Raw genomic sequence first — 17,932 nt, 5'->3', positions numbered from 1 at the left:
TTAAGTTGTATGGGAGAGGGGGGAGGTGCTGCCGTCGTCATAATTCTACGAGAAACGGAAGGAACGACATGTGACCTCACTTAGTTAGGTGAAGGGGGTCGCTTGTCCCGGGCCTCGCTTCCCCTCACGATATGCTCCAGGGGACGTTGTGGGAACACGCGCCTGTCATCGCTGTCATCCAGTCAGAGGTCGTTGCGACCCATCGATCGTAGGTAGGCTGTACCCCTCCAGGGATGCCTTGATGCACCATTGTGCGACGCCCTGATGCACTTGGCCGCCGATACTGATGGATCTTTTCCTTTCGAGCCTCATCTGTCTACCACACGGCCATCGAGGATTGCCTTCCTTCTGGCAACGGGGAGTTTGCGTACTACCGGGATGGATGTTGCACGTTTTACAGGGTCAGTGTTCCCAAATAAATGACCCGAAATATAACAAGTTACCGCTCCAACTGAGCAGGCGGGACGTGCTTGCTCCGGCCGAACCTCCCTCGCGTACCTTACTCTTGACTGCAGCCCGGCCAGGGCCCCGTCAGCCAGACCGCGCTCTGCTTTCCTTTCCCAGACCTGATGTTTACAAATGGACAGATTGGATGTGAGGCCGCTGGTCCTCCTCTGCCTAATGGATATCTGGACATAGACGTGCCAGATACAAACGCCACTGCGGAGTATCATGAAGGACCGCCACTTATTGCCATTGTTGGCATGGCCGGGAGGCTCCCTGGTGGAGTCAACTCGCTCCCTGCCATGTACGAGTTCCTGCGAGCGAAGAAAGACGGGTTATGCGACGTTCCGATAGCGAGATTTAACATTGACGGATTCTACAATAATGGAGACACGGCCTATTCCATGCGGAACAACAAGGCTTATTTCTTGGAGGATGATGTCGCTATGATGGATGCCTCGTTCTTCGGGTTGTCGGAGATGGAGGCGGCTGGGTCGGACCCCCGGGCGAGGCTGTTGCTTGAAGTCGTTTACGAGTGCTTAGAGAACGCCGGACAGGTCGCATACCGAGGAGAAAAGATTGGGTGTTATATTGGAGCATGGGGGGTGGACTGGGCGGAGCTCACACTGAAAGATGGCCAGCAACGGAATCCTATTCTAGGGGCAGCTGCCGGCAGTTTCTTCCTGTCAAGCTACATAGCGTGGAATTTGGATCTTCATGGACCGACGTGAGTGATTTGAGACTCCGTCCGGTTGTATCGCATGGCGCCTCTGCTAACCAAAGGCAGAGTGACCTTCGAAACCGCTTGTTCCTCATCGATGGTCGCGCTGCACCAAGCCTGCCAGGACATATATTCTGGCGATTGTTCTGCAGCCATTGTCGGGGGCGCTAACCTGATCCTTACGCCAACGTTACATATGAACCTCTCTACAAGCAACGTCTTATCCCCATCAGGGTTGTGCAAAACATTCGATGCATCGGCAGACGGCTTTGGGAGGGCTGAGGCTGTCAATGCTATTTTAGTCAAGCCACTCAAAGATGCAATCCGAGATGGAGATGCGGTTCGGGCTGTTATCCGGGCGACATCAGTAAACAACGATGGCCGAACGGTGGTTCTGTCTACACCGTCCGCAGAGGCACAGGAAGAGCTCATCCGGCAGGCATACCGAAAGGCTCACATTGAGGATTTTGGACAAACAGCGTACTTCGAGTGTCATGGCACTGGAACAATGGCCGGTGATACTGCTGAAATGTCGGCAGTAGCGCGAGTCTTTCCCAACGGCATCCATGTCGGTTCGGTCAGCGATTCCTCCTCATCCTCTGCTTCGGTTTATGCTCGAGCTAACACCCCTCAAGGTCAAACCCAACTTCGGTCATTCGGAAGGCACGTCGGGAATCACGAGCCTCATGAAAGCCGTCATGTCCCTAGAGAATAAGACGATCTTGCCACACATCCACATGGCAGAGCCCAATCCCAAGAGTGAGCTCCATGGAAACCATCGCCGAGGCATTCTGACCCAACATTCTAGTACCGTTCAACAGCGCCGGTCTGGCTGTACCACAAGATCAACTTTCCTGGCCGGAAGGACGAAGGGAGAGAATCAGTGTAAATAACTTTGGTGTTGGTGGGACGAATGTCCATGTAAGTACTCTTTTCTGTAAACCTGGCCCCCAACCCCTACTGATGCCCTCAAGGTAATTTTAGATTCCGCTTCGTCGCTTGGATTAAACAACAATAAACTTAGAGATATACCGACCCTTCAGTATCCCCGACTCCTTGTCGTATCCGCCAGCAGCGAAAAGTCCCTTCGCAAACGAATCGAGCATACAGACGCATACCTCCGGGAACAGCCGCAGAAGCTTTTAGATCTGGCTTATACGTTAGGTGAGCGACGTGAACATCATTCGCACAGGGCATTTGCTCTAGCGAAGGAACCCGTGTCAGGGGCGCTGTTCGATATCGCCCTAGCCGAGTGTGAAAGTCCCCCAGAGACCACGTTTGTGTTTACAGGACAGGGGGCACAATGGCCTAAGATGGGTAAAGCACTCATGGAGTCTTTTGAACGCTTCCGAGAAAGTATCCGACTGTTGGATGATGCTCTCCGAACGGTCGGTCGACCGCCGTCCTGGAACATAGAAGGTCTGGCTCTTTAATGACAAGACTGTACATGGCAATAACTGATAATGCGGCAGATATCCTTTGCAGCAGTACTAGTGCCGACACCCTCAATAAAGCAGAGTATGCTCAGCCTCTATGCTGTGCTGTTCAGATTGGATTGGTAGACCTCCTCGCGGACTGGGGGATTACGCCCGCCTCAGTCATCGGTCACTCTAGCGGCGAAATATCGGCCGCCTACGCTGCAGGAGCAATAACTGCGGCCAGCGCTATCAAGATCGCCTATCACCGCGGGCAGGTTCTGCAGAAGGTGCGACGACGCGGTGCGATGGCGGCCGTCAGCCTTGGTCGTGCCAAAGTCACGCCTTACCTTGCTGATGGTGTGGTGGTTGCTTGCGAAAACAGTCAACATAGCGTCACCCTGTCCGGAGACCATGAGCAAGTAAACGTCGTGCTAGATAAGATCAAGACAGATGATCCTGATGCACTTTCTCGTACACTCCGAGTCGACAAAGCTTACCATTCCCCCCATATGCAAGATGTTGCCGGCGAATACGAAGCTGCACTGGTCGGCTTGGACCCTATTGAGACCTCATCCGCAATACCCTTGTTTTCGACTGTCACTGGGACTCGGGTGACGCAACCCTCTGAGCTCAATAACAGCTACTGGCGTCAGAATTTAGAGTCACCCGTTCTTTTCCTATCAGCAGTTCGAGCAGCTCTAGACTCTTGTGAAGACGAGCATGCCCGAGTATTCGTCGAGGTTGGCCCTCATTCAACCCTCTCCGGCCCTATTCGGCAAATTCTCGCAGAGCACCCGCGTGGTGAATTGTGCTCTTACATCCCATCACTAGTTCGTGGAGAGGATCCTACCACATCAGTCCTGAACACTGCTGGACATCTTTTCAACTCCGGTGCACCTGTTCTGCTGGATGTCATTAATGGTCCAGGGAACCTTCTGGTCGACCTACCTCCGTACCCATGGCAGCACGACACACGGTACTGGAGTCAGAGACCTGCAGTAGAGGACTGGAGGCTTCGAAAATACCCCCACCATGAACTATTGGGCTCTCGAGTGCTTGGTTCGTCTGATCTTGAGCCTTCGTGGCGGAATACATTGTCGCTGGATGATGCATCCTGGCTGTACGGGCATCGAGTGATGGGCAAGACCCTGTTTCCCGGAGCTGCATACATTGCCATGGCTGGTGAAGCCATTCATCAAGTCACATCGTCTCCAGGTGTCGCCTATCAGATCAGACACATGCTCCTCAAATCAGCCCTTTTTATAGACACCAATGAGACCGTAGAGCTCATTACGAATCTTCGACCCGCTCGCATATCCGACATCAAGGACTCGGAATGGCATGAGTTCTCTATCGTATCGCTTCAGAGCGGCGAGGCCACACGACTGTGCGTGGGCCAAGTACGCATTGCTTCAACTTCTACTTCACCACAAGCATTATTCTCGGACAGCACAACACTTAAGAGACCAGTCCAATCTACTACCTGGTATAAATCATTGAGAGAGGTGGGCATGGACTATAGTCGGGAATTCCGCGGACTCGACAGTGTTTACGCAGACCCCGTTCGCCATGTCGCCACGGCTACTATTCAAACAGGAAAAGTGTCCTCAAGTAGATATGTTATGCACCCAACGACGATTGACCGATGCCTTCAACTACTTTCCGTGGCCATGTTCCGTGGGCTTACCCGAAATATTAATCTCCGCAGCCTGCCTGTCCTTTTCGAGGATATTTTCGTTCGTCCGGAGCCCGAGAGACTCGAAGCCCAAGCTCAAGCAGACCGCAAATCGGGTACCTTTGTTCTGGGTGATGTTGCTGCTTTATCAAATGGAGAGACAGTGATCTCTATCAGAGGCATAAGGCTACATGTCCTTGGAGATGAGGGCTCACTAGAACAAGAAAGTGACCTTGGTGCTCGATCAGTCTGGATGCCTCACATCGACTTCATCTCTGCTGGCACCATGGCAAAGCCACCTCCGGTGTACAACCGCGAAAGCGAACTGACGGACAAGATTGTTGATCTGTATATTGTGGAGACGGGAGCTCAGGTGGTCTCAGTGGATCCAGCCCAGGAGCACCTTCGCAAGTATAAGAGGTGGTTGAGTTTGGGAAAGAATAGGATAGCCGGACAGGGTCGCTGGCGACTGTCTGATTTTGGTTACGCAATGGATTGTCCGTATGACTCTTCCAACCGTGCGGCGCTAATCAACTGGATGCGAGAGAAAGCCGATTTCTACCCTCGCATCGCTCCCCTTGTGTCTTGCATGCACCGTGTGCTAGATAACATAGTGGGTGTTTTCGAGGGTACGAGTAACCCGCTGCATCTGTTAATGGAGGACGATGGTTTGAAGGATCTATACGACGTATTGCTTTCCTTCGACTCGTGCAACAAGTTCTTCGCCCTACTGGGGCACTCAAGCCCCGAACTCAACATCCTCGAAGTCGGTGCCGGGACAGGGAGCGCAACAGCTCGTTTCTTGGACTATCTTCACGCCCCGGATGGCAGTCGTTTGTATTCGAAATACACCTTTACTGATGTATCTGCTGGGTTCCTGGCAGCAGCGAAGGAGAGGTTTTCTCGGCATGATGCCATGGAGTATTGTGTCCTAGATATCACGCAGGATCCGGTTAAGCAGGGGTTTAAGCTTGACAATTATGATCTGATCATCGCCTCTAACGTCAGTTTACCTGTCTCTACGTGCCCAACAACGCCTTTTCTAAATCTACCTGCAGGTCGTACATGCAACGCCCACTCTATGCCAATCTCTGTCTCATATCAGGTCACTTCTCGCTCCTGGTGGCCGACTGTTCCTCCAAGAGCTCGCCGAGGGTAAGCCGTTGTTGCCCGTATGCAGTCAACGAGCGCTAATACCAGAATAGATTGCCGAGTTGCTGAGTACATCTTCGTAAGTCACCTCATCGTCGATGCTCACTGCTCACTGCTAAAGCGTATAGGGCTTGTTGCCTGGCTGGTGGGTTGGAGAAAGCGACCAACGTTTCGACAAACCATATGTTTCGGTCAATCGTTGGAAGTCTGAGCTGTCATCTGCTGGGTTTGATGGTATCGACTTCGCAATCTTCGAGGAGACAGGATACATGGTGAATATGATCGCAACACGCCCGGTTATCCGGAAGCCGTCACCAGTCATCAATCTCTTGGCGCCAGAGAAACGTTGCCAATGGGTGCTGGATGTCGAAAGGCACTTCGAGGCAAAGGGATATCACGTCAATGTGTACTCGTTAGGCAAGCCGCCCCCAGTCGACGGTGAGGTGATCTCACTGATCTCACTGCTGGATACAACCGGACCCTTCCTCTTCAACAGTTCGCAGGAAAGGTTCGACCAACTGAAGGAATTCCTCTTAAGTCCTGTCATCAAGAGGGTCTTGTGGGTTACGAAGATGTCCCAAATTACATCCAGCGACCCGAGATATGGCTTGATTCACGGCTTTGTTCGCTCGCTTCATGGCGAGTGTCACACCGACGGGATGACCATATCCACCTTTGATGTGGAGGAGTTTGACAGTGATGCCATACGCCATCTTTTGAGGGTCAATGAGCATCTCTCCCACCTTCAAATGCCTGAAGAGACTCGAAGAGAAGAATATGCTTTGTTGAACGGGGTGGTCCACACTGGGAGAATCGAGACCACGGACTTAAGCCGGGAGCTGAAGAGGCCGCCACACAGTGATGCAGCTCGAAGGCTTGCTATTGAATCCACGGGGCTCATTGATTCCTTGTTTTGGAGAGAAGACAAGATCGTCGAACCTGGAGAAGGTGATGTTTTACTCCAAGTCAAGTATGTGGGAATAAACTTCAAGGTAAGTACAGGCGATGGAGTAACTAATAATTCCTAACCCAAATGCAGGACATCATTACAGCCATGGGCCTTATTGCGACTCCCGATCAACTTGGATTAGAAGGCAGTGGTGTAGTCCAAGCAGTTGGCCCTGGCGTGTCGAATGTTCGAGTCGGTGACGAGGTCATCTTTCTGGGGCCTGGCTGCTTTGCAACTCATGTTGCAGTGTCTGCTTCAAGGGTCATCGCCTTGCCCAAAGGATGGTCGCTAGAGGAGGGAGCAACATCGCCGATTGTTTCCATAACCGCAGCACAATGTCTGCTGAGGCTTGGGAACCTTCAACGCGGCCAGGTATGTAGCCTTCACAAGGCGGCTCAAATAGCTACTGACTGCATCAGTCCGTGCTGATCCATGCGGCATGCGGTGGCGTTGGTATCGCGGCCATCAGGATATGCAGAGGCATAGGTGCTACGGTACCCTACACCCTCAACCCGCAGGATGACCAGACTTTAATTGGTGGAATAGATATATGCAACAGTCGGCAACGAAGCAAAAGTACAATACTTGAAAGATACCTTCAAAATCCCACCGTCGCATATCTTCCACTCCCGCGACTCTTCATTCTACGACGATCTGATGCGCGAAACCGGGGGCCGAGGTGTAGATATAGTCCTGAGTTCACTCAGCGGCGAGCTACTTCGGACATCCTGGATGTGTGTTGCTCCCGGGGGTACTATGTTTGACATCAGCAGACGCGATGTTCTTGCCGACGCAATGCTACCAATGAAGCATTTCTTGGAACGCAGATCATTCATCTCGATGGACTTGGGGGAGTATATGCATGAAGCTCCTGATCAGTCTGCTGACTTGTACGCTCACAATCTATATGAAGAAGTCTGCATACTAACCATTATTATTAGCGCTTTGCCCGTAAAACGCGGTCTCGTCGGCCCAATCTCACCGGTTACCTGCTTTGACGCAGCAGAAGTCGCTGACGCTTTCCGACATATGCAGACCGGCCAGCATATTGGAAAAATCCTAGTTCGCATGCCTGATAATCCATTCGTTCTACCAACCAGAGAGACGCGCGCCAACGTTAGCCTCTCGCCTGATTGTGCCTACCTCCTCTGCGGTGGTTTGGGTGGGTTGGGACGTGCGCTATCTACTTGGCTCGTAGAGAAAGGCGCCTGCCATCTTGTGTATCTATCGCCGAGTGCAGGTCTAGTGGAGACCCATGCTGCCTTTGCAGAAGAGCTGAAATGTCAGGGGTGTGAAGTAACCTTTGTTCAGGGAACAGCATCCGAGCTATCTGACGTGCAGAAGGCTATCGCCCAAAGTCCAAAAAGGATCAAAGGAGTAGTTCAGCTTGCGTTGGCTTTGAAGGTATATTGCCCATTATGAGATATCGTGCGAACACGACTGACACTTTATAGGACGTATCCTACGAACGGATGACATTCGAGGACTGGACAATCCCCCTCACAGCCAAAGTACACGGAACATGGAACCTTCACCAAGCCTTCCAGGACACATCCCTTGACTTCTTCATCATGTTCGGCTCCCTAGCTGGTATTATAGGAATGGCAGGGCAATGCAACTACTCGGCAGCAAACACCTTCATTCACACCCTTGCCCGACACCGGCATGCACTTGGCCAACCTGCCTCAGTCCTCGATCTTGGACCAGTAGCAGACATTGGCTATGTCAGCCGCAGCCCTGAGCTAATGAAGAGCTTCAATGACCGTCTAGGGTGGCGATTTATCCGAGAACAGGAAGTCATCGACGCGGTCGAAGCTTTGATTTATTGCGCATCATTGTGCGCTCCATTGAGCAACGATTTCCATGCGGACAGGTACGATTACAACCACATCATCCTCGGTCTCACTGCAACATCGCCCTGGATCCGCCAGCGCGGAGACACCCGCTTAGCCATACTCAACAATCGCGCCCAGCGTGAGCAAGAAAACACAGCAGCCGTGGACGACATTGTGGACTTTGTCGCGCAGATCGAGTCAGACCCGGAAATCCTCAATCGCCCGGCAACGGAGGAATTCCTCATCCAAAAAGTCGGCTTCTTGATCAAGTCGCCAACGGCAAAAGCCCCAGCCACGAAGGTGGATCTGAAGGCGCTGGCAAACATCCCAATTGACTCTCTCATTGCGATTGAGGCACGGGCGTGGGCGAGGAAACGGCTAGGCGTGCAGATCAGCGTGACGGATATCACTGCGGCCGGGAATGTCAAAGGGTTGGTAAGTTTGGCAATTGAGGAGTTGAAGAAGAGGTATCTCACTGCTTAGTGGCTGTATTTCCTTCTTATCATATCGGTTTCATTTAGTATGGGTAGGCAGACTGAATAGTTAGTCGTTGCGTTCTAGAACTTGCAGGATCACAGCTGGTTTGACTACTCTGTAGTGTAGTAGTGAGGTCGCAACCCTGTATGCCTCTCTTGTGCGGCGTTGTAGCCCGGGTCACCGTAATCGCTTGAAAGCTCTCTACCTTGTGTCCCAATGGACGTCGCCTGGTTGAAAGTAGGAGCTTCTTACTCGTCGTATTCTAGTACATGCGATATACTTCCAAGTAACGAATACAACAACTAACAATAGCGGAGAAACGAGAACAGATAAGACAACCGGTAGACATCCACTCCCTCACATCGGAGAATCTATACACCAACCTCGCAAGATGATGCCTATTCTCCTTCACCACTACAAATCTCCTCACCATACCATTACCTGACAGCCCCTTAGAAATATCAATTAGCAGTTTTGCTAGATATTAACTGTAAAGGAGCCACATGCACATTCGGCCATCTCCATCAAAAGACGACCAAAAAAGTGAAAAAAGCAGACGATTGACACCAAAAGCAAGCCTCAGCGGCACACCCAGGAGAATGGAGCCTGCCTGCTCACCCTCTCACTCAACAGACCGCAATCCTGTATTCATCCAGATATTGGTACAGGTAAATCTTCCCGGCATATGACAGCCCGAGCTTCCAGCCATATACGAGCGGATTAAGCGCTTGCAGGGGTTGCGGGGATCTCCGCGTCCCCAGTTGCTCACGTCGCCTTCTGCAACCGAGATATCCAGCTGCTCCTGTCGCTGCAGTGGACGCGACAGGCGGACGCTGAGACCCACAAACCCCATTGTACCTTCTGTCCATAGGCTTCCCTTGGCTAGGTTTATCGTGCTCTCGAGGCCCTTGCAGCCGGGCTCGGTGTATACGGTGATCGAGATTGGGGCGGGGAGCTAGATTCGCCAGATTAGAAGAGTGGTTAGATTCGAGGTCCATGCTCGGCATGCGGGGGGTGGATGGGTGTATACCGTGTCTCGAGGGTTGTTCTCGCATAGCCCAAGAGGGGAAGTGGCGAGGAGTAAAACCGAGAGGGATGGAATATACATTTTCAAATAGAGCTTGCGGTTTAGCTGTTGGCGTTTTTGAGGTGTGTTGGAGGGCTTGAGGGGAGGACTTGATGGTATGTACGTATTTATGCGGTGGGCCCTTTGATGTAGTGGTCTCAAGTGAAGTCATACTCCGCCCAGCTGAGGTGCTCAATATCGCAGGTATGACTGGTGTGGGATTCCCCCCTTTGTCAACAGTCAATGGAACCATCCCTGCTCGTGGCGTGAAGCGAGGTGGTACACCAGCAGTAAAGGCGTCGGGCATTGGCAACAGCATATACTTAGTACTCAGTACAAGATATCTTCTTTGTTCCGTGATGCAGCCAAGCTGGCGAGTGCACTTCAAGTAATACATACAACAACATATTATAGCAGCAGAGAAGTAAAGATGACTACTAGATATGTAGTACTTTGCTAAAGCCCGGAAAACTTATATACCAATCTTGCAAGCTCATACCCATCCTCCCTCACCACCGCAACCCTCCTTGTCAAATACGGCTGCTCCCCAATAACCTCAAGCGCCCAAAGCTGCAACCCCCGTTAGGTTAGCACACCCTCCTCCGGAATCGATCATGAACGGGACAGAAAAACAACCTACCTGCTCCGCAGTCCACCCGCCCTTCTCATTCCGTCCAAAATCATGAACATACAGCTCCTCCACCTCCTCCTTCACAGTCTCTCCTGTAGGGATATACGGCACACCCCCTCGCAAAAAACCCCTCACCTCCTCCTCAACACTCTTAACGTCCGTCTTACTCTGCAGCTCGATATCCGGTCTCAGAATACCATCGTCACCACGAACGCCCCTGATCAGCCGGCTGCGTGTCAACACGTTCCCATAGATTGCGTTCGACCGCTCGCGCTCCGCCCAGTCCGTTATCCTTTCTTCAGTGGAGCCGGGAATACCCCCTGTTAGCGTTTGGCGCATGGTTATCTTGGTCGTTCCGGGTGTGTCAGGAGACGAAGAGGGAGAGGTAGTTTCGGAGGTAAATTGCAGAGTCGTTGTTGCGGCGCCGATGCCTTTGCGGATGAGCCAGGAGACGCCTTGCTAGATTTGCGTTAGTGGTGGACTAGGCGTTGGAATGTGTTTGAGCAGGGCATACGAGCTTGAGGATTCCGTCTGTATCGTCGGTTACGGATTTGTCCTAGATTCTGTTAGTGATGGCATTTCGACGAGAGCTGGGGAAATGAGGAGGGTCATACCAGTGTCCAGGAGCCCTTGAGGGTTTTGATGGTGATGTCGGATGGGATGGCCATTGTGTGTAGATTTCAACTTTAGCAATGTGATGTTGTTGTGAAATTACCATCAACCAAGGACAGCGAGAGGATGTTGATGCTACATCTTATACCCGCCAGTTGGGACCTCAAAAGGATATACTTCCGTTTTGGGAAAGGGGCCTAGAATCACATGCCAGCCCGCCACGTGGTCGGCATTTTCATGTGACCGCGTGTCGAGACGCGATTCTCTCACCATCGAAACACTCGGTCTTCTCGAAGCCATGGAGACGGTTTTGCTTTCTATCTATCCTCTCGTATTCGTTCACAACCTATGCTCATCAGCTACTTGTTATTGACTCGTCCTTGTCGCTCGCGAATCTCAGGGTTGTGAGTCACGACCGGGAGCAGGATGAAGTCCAACTCCCGAGTCGACCGAACAATTACCACCCCACACAAAAGCCGGCGCATCCGAGCTTTAGCTGAGACAATCACTTTGGTCGCTTTGACTGGGGCATCGCGTGCTTAATCCCGGAGAATTCCCCAGAACCAGCTCGACGCAATCTCCATCGCGGTTCGAGCTACGCTTGGCCACCGGGCGACGTCGCACACTCCCTTGCCCCGTATAGCGGGCCGTCTTGCTGCAACATCGCTAAGCTGGTGGTTTTGAAGGTCGCGGACTGGATCAAGTGCGTACTACGGGATCAATAACGGTGGACGAGGATCGCGTCGAAGGGCATATGATTACTCGTCTGATTTTAGATAACGGTGGCTTGGACCGCTACACTCTGAAGACCCCTTTCGACCCCAATTGCGCTTCAGCCTCAATTTCAACCAGGAACTCCAACCCAATCAACCCGGCTGTGACAAGGGTATTTGCCGGTCGGACGCCCTCGCAGTTAAACACCCACCCATGAGCCCTGCTGACTTCCTCGCAGTCCGCTTCGTTGGCCACCATAATGCGGGTGCGCACGACATCGGACAATGAACCCCCCAGTACCTTCAGTGCATGTGCAATAATATCGAGGACTGCAACAGTTTGGCAGCCAGCTGAGCTGCCACCTAAAACTGGGATACTAGATGCAACGGGGCTATTTGCAGTTGTTCCTGAGACTCGGATGCAATCGCCGGTGCGCACGGCACGGCAGTAACCCTGGTTAGGATGCAATTTAGTTGTGTACATGGACCTTCAAATATAGAGGACTCACCGCGATAGGCTCCCACTTGCTCCCGGATGAGTACTCGACGCGCATTCCGGCTGCAACGGCATTTCGCAGCTCTATGTCTCCGCTCGCTTCAAGGTGGTCGGAAAGATCTCCTGTCGCTGTCAAAAACGGCGCTCGTCTGTATTCATCTCCACAGTCACCAGGTATGTCTGTGAGCGCTTCTTGCGCTTTGGAAATGAGTGCATGATCCTCATCTGTTAGCGTGAAGCCGAATGCGGACAGATTTCTCTCTGTGTACTTATCCGATTCCGCAGAGAGCCGAGACCCAACGATCACGGCGCTCACTGGTGGCAAGTCGAGGACGTAGCGAGTTGCGACGGCCGCAATACCGACATTGTGCCTTTGCGCAACTTCCGACAGCGCTTTTAGCACGCCTTGGAAGGCCTGCCACCCACCTGCTGCCCGGATGAACCGTAGGTACTTCCGAAGACTCCAGTTCAGTGCTTCCATATCCCGTGGCTCTGGCTGGTTAAGCCACTTCTCGCTCAAGTAACCTCCCAGAAGGGTTCCATAAGCCAGCACGCCGACTCCATTATCGAGACAGACCTTGCCCAAACGCCCACGGGCAACCCGTCGGTCAACCACTGAGCAAGATACCTGATTAGTTGCGATTTTGACGCCGGAATTGAGCAGGAGCTCCAGATGCGCAGCATCTGTATTGGTAAGACCGATATGTTTGATCTTGCCCTGACTCTGGAGCTTCTGGAGGTGGGTAAGGTTGTGCCAATAAGTATCGTCCGAGTAGTCCCAGATATGGTACTGCAGCAGAGCGATCTGGCTTTGGCTCATGCGCTGAAGAGCGCGATTGATGGCTTTTTCGGCCTGCTCGAACGACTTATCGCCCTTTTCCGGTGGACACCATTTCGTAAAGGCTGTCATGCTCTTGTTCGACGTCTCGTGGAACTTGCCCATTACGAGTTCTACTGCTATTAGAGCACTCCTCATCTGGTAGGGATAGGACATACCGGCATCTCCGTAGTGATCAGCCATGTCGAAACAGTCGAGACCAGCATTGATGAGCGGATGCATAGCCTGTGCTGCCGTTTCAATGCTCAGATCTTGGTCATGGCCGCCGGCCAACTGCCAGAGACCCGAGATCATGCGCGGGATCTCAGTGTCTCCACCAATGGTTGTTCTTTCAGGTCGCGGCATGGTGAGCAGTGCCAGTGAGAGACGGTGTGTATAGGACTTCGCGAGAAGCCATCTAGCCTAGTCTCCCAGACCATATACATAATGGCTCGCGTTCCGGCTCCACCTGCTAAGAGAGGAAGTGACCTACTCCAATCCTTGGAGTCGCAGAGTTGGAGGCGTTTTCGATACAATCAATCGTCCTATAGGTCAGAAGAGGACCCTCCCCACTAAAGACCGGGTGCGCGCACCCGTATCTCGTCCTCTATCCGCTCTTCCTTCTCCGCACTCCAGTTCGAAAGTTGACCTGGAACAGACACCCGGTGATGTTGGCAGCCTTGACTCCACCGCGCGAGCGAGGCCGGCGCAAAAGGCGTACAGTTGCTCCGGATCAACGGAAGAGGGTTAAACTCGCGTAGGTTCATGACTCTGGAATCGATAGACGAGATGTTTGTTGACATTGTGTTAAGGTGCGATGAATGTAGACGTTGCCGTGCGAAATGCAATGGACAAACCCCGTGTGAGCGATGCTCTGCGACACAACGCTCCTGCAAATACATGGAGACGCCCTCAGAGCGACAGCACGATTCCCGGATTGACAGGGAAGAGAGGTTGTCGCTATTGGAGGAGATGTTTGCGGCGCTCTACCCGGACACCGCATTAGATCTGGAGAGCCTTCGCGCCTTGCGCGATCGAATCATCACAAGTCGCCAAAACGAAGAAGGCACGAATCTGGTCCTTTCTGACGTCCCACCGCCCACTGCCTCGGTGACTGTGGTCAATCAAGGCCAAACTCGTGAGTGTTTACAGCTGTCAACAACCGCTCCTTGCTAAATTTTACGACAGACTTTGATGGCAGATCCTCCTACTGGTCATTCTTCAGCTCTGTCCGGCAAGCTGTGACTGACAATCTTGTGGGCGTTGATGATAACGATGAAGCAGTATGCACCCCCATTACAATCTCTCATATCTCCCGACATTAACCGGAATAGGACTGTGACGGATCTATTCACCAACCTTCCAGCATCAGCTTTGGTACCGACTGGAAAACAGCTGTCCTAGCTGCACTTCCTCCAAAAGGAGTGGTAGACTTCCTGGCCGCGACTTTCTTTCGCTTTGCCCAAGGCAGCCGTTGCTACATCCACCCGGAGATATTTTCGCGGAAGCTTGCAGCTTTCTACAATGGATCTCATGAGTTCGAGATGCGGGACCCTTTGAGCTCTCGACGATCTGCTGAGTTCATCTCTGTGCTCTTCATGGTGTTCGCCATCGGCAGTCAATTTGCCGAAGTGGGTTCTAGTGATGCTACAGCACAGGACCAGCCGGAGACATTCACAGATCCCAGTATGCTTGACTTTTCACGCATCACGGTACCGAAGCCATCCCAGAATCCCGGTTGGCGCTTCTACGAAGTGTCGCGGAAGTTGCTTCCAGACATTATATGTTCGTCGTCCATGACAAGTATTCAGGTTTGTATTCTCCAGGGTATCTTTCTCCCCAGTACAAAGAGTCGTGATGCCGGATATAATATGCTGGGCTTAGCGCTTCGGATGGCTATCAACATGGGAATGCATCGCTCGTTCAGTGCTACCAGTCTACACCCTCACGTCCGCGAGCTACGAAATAGACTGTGGTGGAGTGTCTACGTCGCAGAACGCTTGTTCAGTATTGAGATGGGTCGACCGCTCTCAATCAGCGACTCCGAGATCGATGCCCCCTTTCCCGTTTTTGTTCCCGAGTGGAGCTCGAGTGCTAAGCCGATGAATGTTGATGGTCTGATCGCCATGACGAAACTCTGCCAGCTTATGGGCAAGATAGTCGAGGCCGTCTACTGCAAGCCTGCTGATGGAAAAGGCTTAATCATCCAGCCCAAGGTTTACCAGCAACTTAAGCGTGAACTGGAGCAGTATAAGCGTGAACTCCCTGAGGAGATGAAGTTTGGCGACTGCCCTTCCAGGTCGGTAGCGCACCTAGCTCTCACGTATGAGCAAGCAACGATGCTGTTGACGCGGTCGTGTCTAAACTTCACCGCCAGCAGTCAGAGCTCACCGGTTGCAGAGGAAGCGAAGAGGTTTCTTCATCAGCAGGCACAGGACTGTAAAGGTTCCGCAATTGCGTCCATCAAGATCTTGCAGAGCCTGCAATCGCGGTCGCTTCTTTGCCAATACTCCTTCCACGACTCCCTCTACTGTATTGCCGCGCTGTATGTTTTGCTTCTGGTCGGTAAGTCAAATGGCTTGACCCATACTTCCAGGGAGACTATCTCCCACGGAGTCATGATCCTCCTCAATCTGGCGAGCGGAAGCGAGGCCGCCTCCTCGGGTCTGCGCTACATCATTCGTGCTATGCAATCGTACTGCACAGACAGATATCACGGCTCTATAGGCAACATGTCAGAGGATACCATATCCAGCGAACAGAGCCGAAAGGCATGGAAAGCCTGGATGAATGATCCTACTCTAGCCGACCGGCCAGGGTCTGTTGATGATCACTTCAATGCGCCGAAGGGTCTACTGCAGCCGTTGGCTCAGGACGGCTCTCTCAACGACTCCAACATCCATCACACGGATCAGTTTCTGGAGGAGTCGCCAGGATGGTCGGCCATGTCGGACCTCGAGCCATTCTGGATTCCAGATCACCCAGGCTTCGACATACTCGGTCGCGACCTAGCAGGAGAACCGTATCTTTCACCTCTCAATGAACTAAGTTTCATTTAACACATCCCCAAGCTATCTCAATCCCAAGCTAGCTGCTTTGTTCTACCTAGTGTACCGGAAAGTGAGATCCTCCCTGTCTGTAACGTCCGCCTTGCCAACCATGCCCTCCTGCTCAGCCGTCAAATGCATCCCATCCCTCTTCCTATTTTCCCTCACCACTAGCACGGAATATCCGAGGAACGTACAAATGATTAAGCCGAAACAAACAATATCCGCCACAATCCCCTTAATATACCTCGGTGCATCCCTGGTCTGCCAGAGCTGCGGGGCAATCACCGCCGCAACCGCATACAGAATGAAATACGCGTTGCTGGTCGCACTCTTCTTCGTGTTTCCCTTGATGTTGCTCGCCATCAAACTCAGGCTCACCACCATAATGGGCGAGATGCTGCTGGCCAGCCATGTGAAGATGACCACACCCCACTTGTTGCTGGCGGGAATGGCAGCGACGCCGATATTGCCGACTAAGGGCACGATTGTGACTGCAACCCCCCAGTAACACCGCGGAATTTTCGTCAGCCGGATCCCAATCACAGTCGCCCAGATGAAGAAGATTTGGAAAGCGCCGGAGGGGAGGCCGACGAGCATGGTGTTGAACTTGGACCAGCCGAAGCCATTGATTACCAGGGAGGCAAACTGTCACAGTTAGTACTGTTTATTGGGACTCCAAATCCCCTCGCGATGGAGTCTAGACGAAAGCGTACCTTCAAAACCGGACTTGCGAACGTCCCCAGAAACGCAAAAATAACCGCCGCCCAGCAGAACGGATCCTTGAGCGCGTCCCACACTTGGCTCTTCTTGAATACCTTCTCCTCACTGCTAAAGCCGTCACTGCGGAGGCGGTTGCATGCAATTTTCCGCTCCTCCTCGTTCAGAAACCAAGCCGTTTCAGGGCTCTGCGGCATCAACAGAAGGAAGACAATCCCGCACGCAATTGTCGCTCCACCGCAGATCAGGAACATAACCCGCCAGTTCGCAAGGGCGACATTCTCGGCGTATCCGACACCATACATTATGAGTGCAGCTACAATGGATGCGAAACCGTTGCAGCTTACCCAGGCTCTATACCATAAACAGCGGTTAGTGTGTGGTTGAACGTCGGGATTGGGAAAAACGCACGCGACTCGAATAGGATGTTCCTGTTTCTTGTACCAACTGCTTGTGATGATCACGAAGGCTGGCGAGACAGCTCCTTCACAGGCGCCGAGGACGAAGCGGACGGCTGCGAAACCGCTGAAGTTGTGTGGTGCGGCGAGACAACCGGCGACGGCGCCCCATATGAGACTATCCAAGGCTGTTAGCTGCCATCTTTTGACAGAAGCTCCTGCTCACAGAAGACAAAAGGGGGTAGCGGAGACACACATCATAATTCCAACAAACCTCGCCACCTGCAGGCGGCTCATCATGTATATAAAGACGTATTCGGACGCGAGCTGACCGAGGTAGAAGATACTGACGACCCAGGAGTACTCATTGCTGGAGAGGTCGAGGTCCTCCTGGAGACCGAAGACGGCGGCGTATCCGACGGCTTGTTTGTCGAGGTCTGTTTGATCAGCACATATCCACACCGTCTGTAGAGATAGTGGCGAAGCGACAGGCGTATGCTTACACTGAAAGAAGTACACTGTACACATCAACGGGAGAATGACCCTGTCGATCTTGCGAAGGACCCTCTTCTCCTCGGCTGGGTCGATTTGCGGTGCGGCAGACTGGATCTCACCATCGCTCACGCTGCGGTCGTCGACGACTTTCTCAGATTTTTCCATCGTGCTCGTCTGAAGATGGTGGCGAGGGAGAATGTGGTTGTTGGTTGGTGCTGCAACGTGGCGAGGAGTCATAGCAGCCGTTGTCGGAGAGCTTTATACTA

General features: G+C 52.5%; 5 protein-coding genes across 5 annotated transcripts; 2 read left to right on the top strand and 3 right to left on the bottom strand.

Moving 5' to 3' along the window:
- Window positions 1-569: 569 nt before the first annotated feature.
- BJY04DRAFT_219314 (type I polyketide synthase) lies at window positions 570-8,677 on the top strand (the record flags this gene model as incomplete). The annotated part of the gene is made up of 14 exons (XM_073716556.1): window positions 570-1,171; window positions 1,232-1,742; window positions 1,801-1,924; window positions 1,974-2,086; window positions 2,140-2,584; window positions 2,638-5,261; window positions 5,317-5,413; window positions 5,464-5,489; window positions 5,539-6,402; window positions 6,450-6,731; window positions 6,779-6,853; window positions 6,906-7,249; window positions 7,301-7,763; window positions 7,814-8,677. 14 exons carry the CDS (start codon window positions 570-572, stop codon window positions 8,675-8,677), a joined length of 7,434 nt encoding a protein of 2,477 aa, XP_073570134.1.
- Window positions 8,678-9,293: 616 nt separating this feature from the next.
- BJY04DRAFT_219313 (uncharacterized protein) lies at window positions 9,294-11,036 on the bottom strand (the record flags this gene model as incomplete). The annotated part of the gene is made up of 5 exons (XM_073716555.1): window positions 9,294-9,626; window positions 10,218-10,307; window positions 10,378-10,827; window positions 10,883-10,924; window positions 10,983-11,036. 5 exons carry the CDS (start codon window positions 11,034-11,036, stop codon window positions 9,294-9,296), a joined length of 969 nt encoding a protein of 322 aa, XP_073570133.1.
- Window positions 11,037-11,775: 739 nt separating this feature from the next.
- Window positions 11,776-13,372, bottom strand: BJY04DRAFT_219312 (NADP-dependent oxidoreductase domain-containing protein; the record flags this gene model as incomplete). The annotated part of the gene is made up of 3 exons (XM_073716554.1): window positions 11,776-12,147; window positions 12,203-13,140; window positions 13,186-13,372. The coding sequence occupies 3 exons, from the start codon at window positions 13,370-13,372 to the stop codon at window positions 11,776-11,778; spliced, it is 1,497 nt and encodes a 498-aa protein (XP_073570132.1).
- On the top strand, window positions 13,239-16,276 carry BJY04DRAFT_80263 (transcription factor domain-containing protein). The gene is made up of 4 exons (XM_073721105.1): window positions 13,239-13,763; window positions 13,819-14,144; window positions 14,195-14,289; window positions 14,341-16,276. The coding sequence occupies exons 1-4, from the start codon at window positions 13,675-13,677 to the stop codon at window positions 16,063-16,065; spliced, it is 2,235 nt and encodes a 744-aa protein (XP_073570131.1). The 5' UTR covers window positions 13,239-13,674; the 3' UTR covers window positions 16,066-16,276.
- On the bottom strand, window positions 16,108-17,831 carry BJY04DRAFT_219310 (major facilitator superfamily domain-containing protein; the record flags this gene model as incomplete). The annotated part of the gene is made up of 5 exons (XM_073716553.1): window positions 16,108-16,701; window positions 16,770-17,127; window positions 17,185-17,349; window positions 17,398-17,608; window positions 17,675-17,831. The coding sequence occupies 5 exons, from the start codon at window positions 17,829-17,831 to the stop codon at window positions 16,108-16,110; spliced, it is 1,485 nt and encodes a 494-aa protein (XP_073570130.1).
- Window positions 17,832-17,932: the final 101 nt, after the last annotated feature.

This window comes from Aspergillus karnatakaensis, assembly GCF_047715665.1.
Source record: "Aspergillus karnatakaensis strain CBS 102800 unplaced genomic scaffold BJY04scaffold_31, whole genome shotgun sequence".
Lineage (NCBI taxonomy): Eukaryota > Fungi > Ascomycota > Eurotiomycetes > Eurotiales > Aspergillaceae > Aspergillus > Aspergillus karnatakaensis.
Note: the sequence above shows the minus strand (reverse complement) of the source record. Positions and strands in the feature narration are given on the sequence as shown.

What these genes read in the sequence shown, in the direction of transcription:
- BJY04DRAFT_80263 (XM_073721105.1), top strand. Translation starts at nt 13,675, where the DNA reads ATGTTGGCAGCCTTGACTCCACCGCGCGAGCGAGGCCGGCGCAAAAGG. An exon ending in CGGAAGAGGGTTAAACTCGC is followed by an intron (nt 13,764 to 13,818) that starts GTAGGTTCATGA and finishes CATTGTGTTAAG; the next exon opens with GTGCGATGAATGTAGACGTT. An exon ending in TTGATGATAACGATGAAGCA is followed by an intron (nt 14,290 to 14,340) that starts GTATGCACCCCC and finishes TAACCGGAATAG; the next exon opens with GACTGTGACGGATCTATTCA.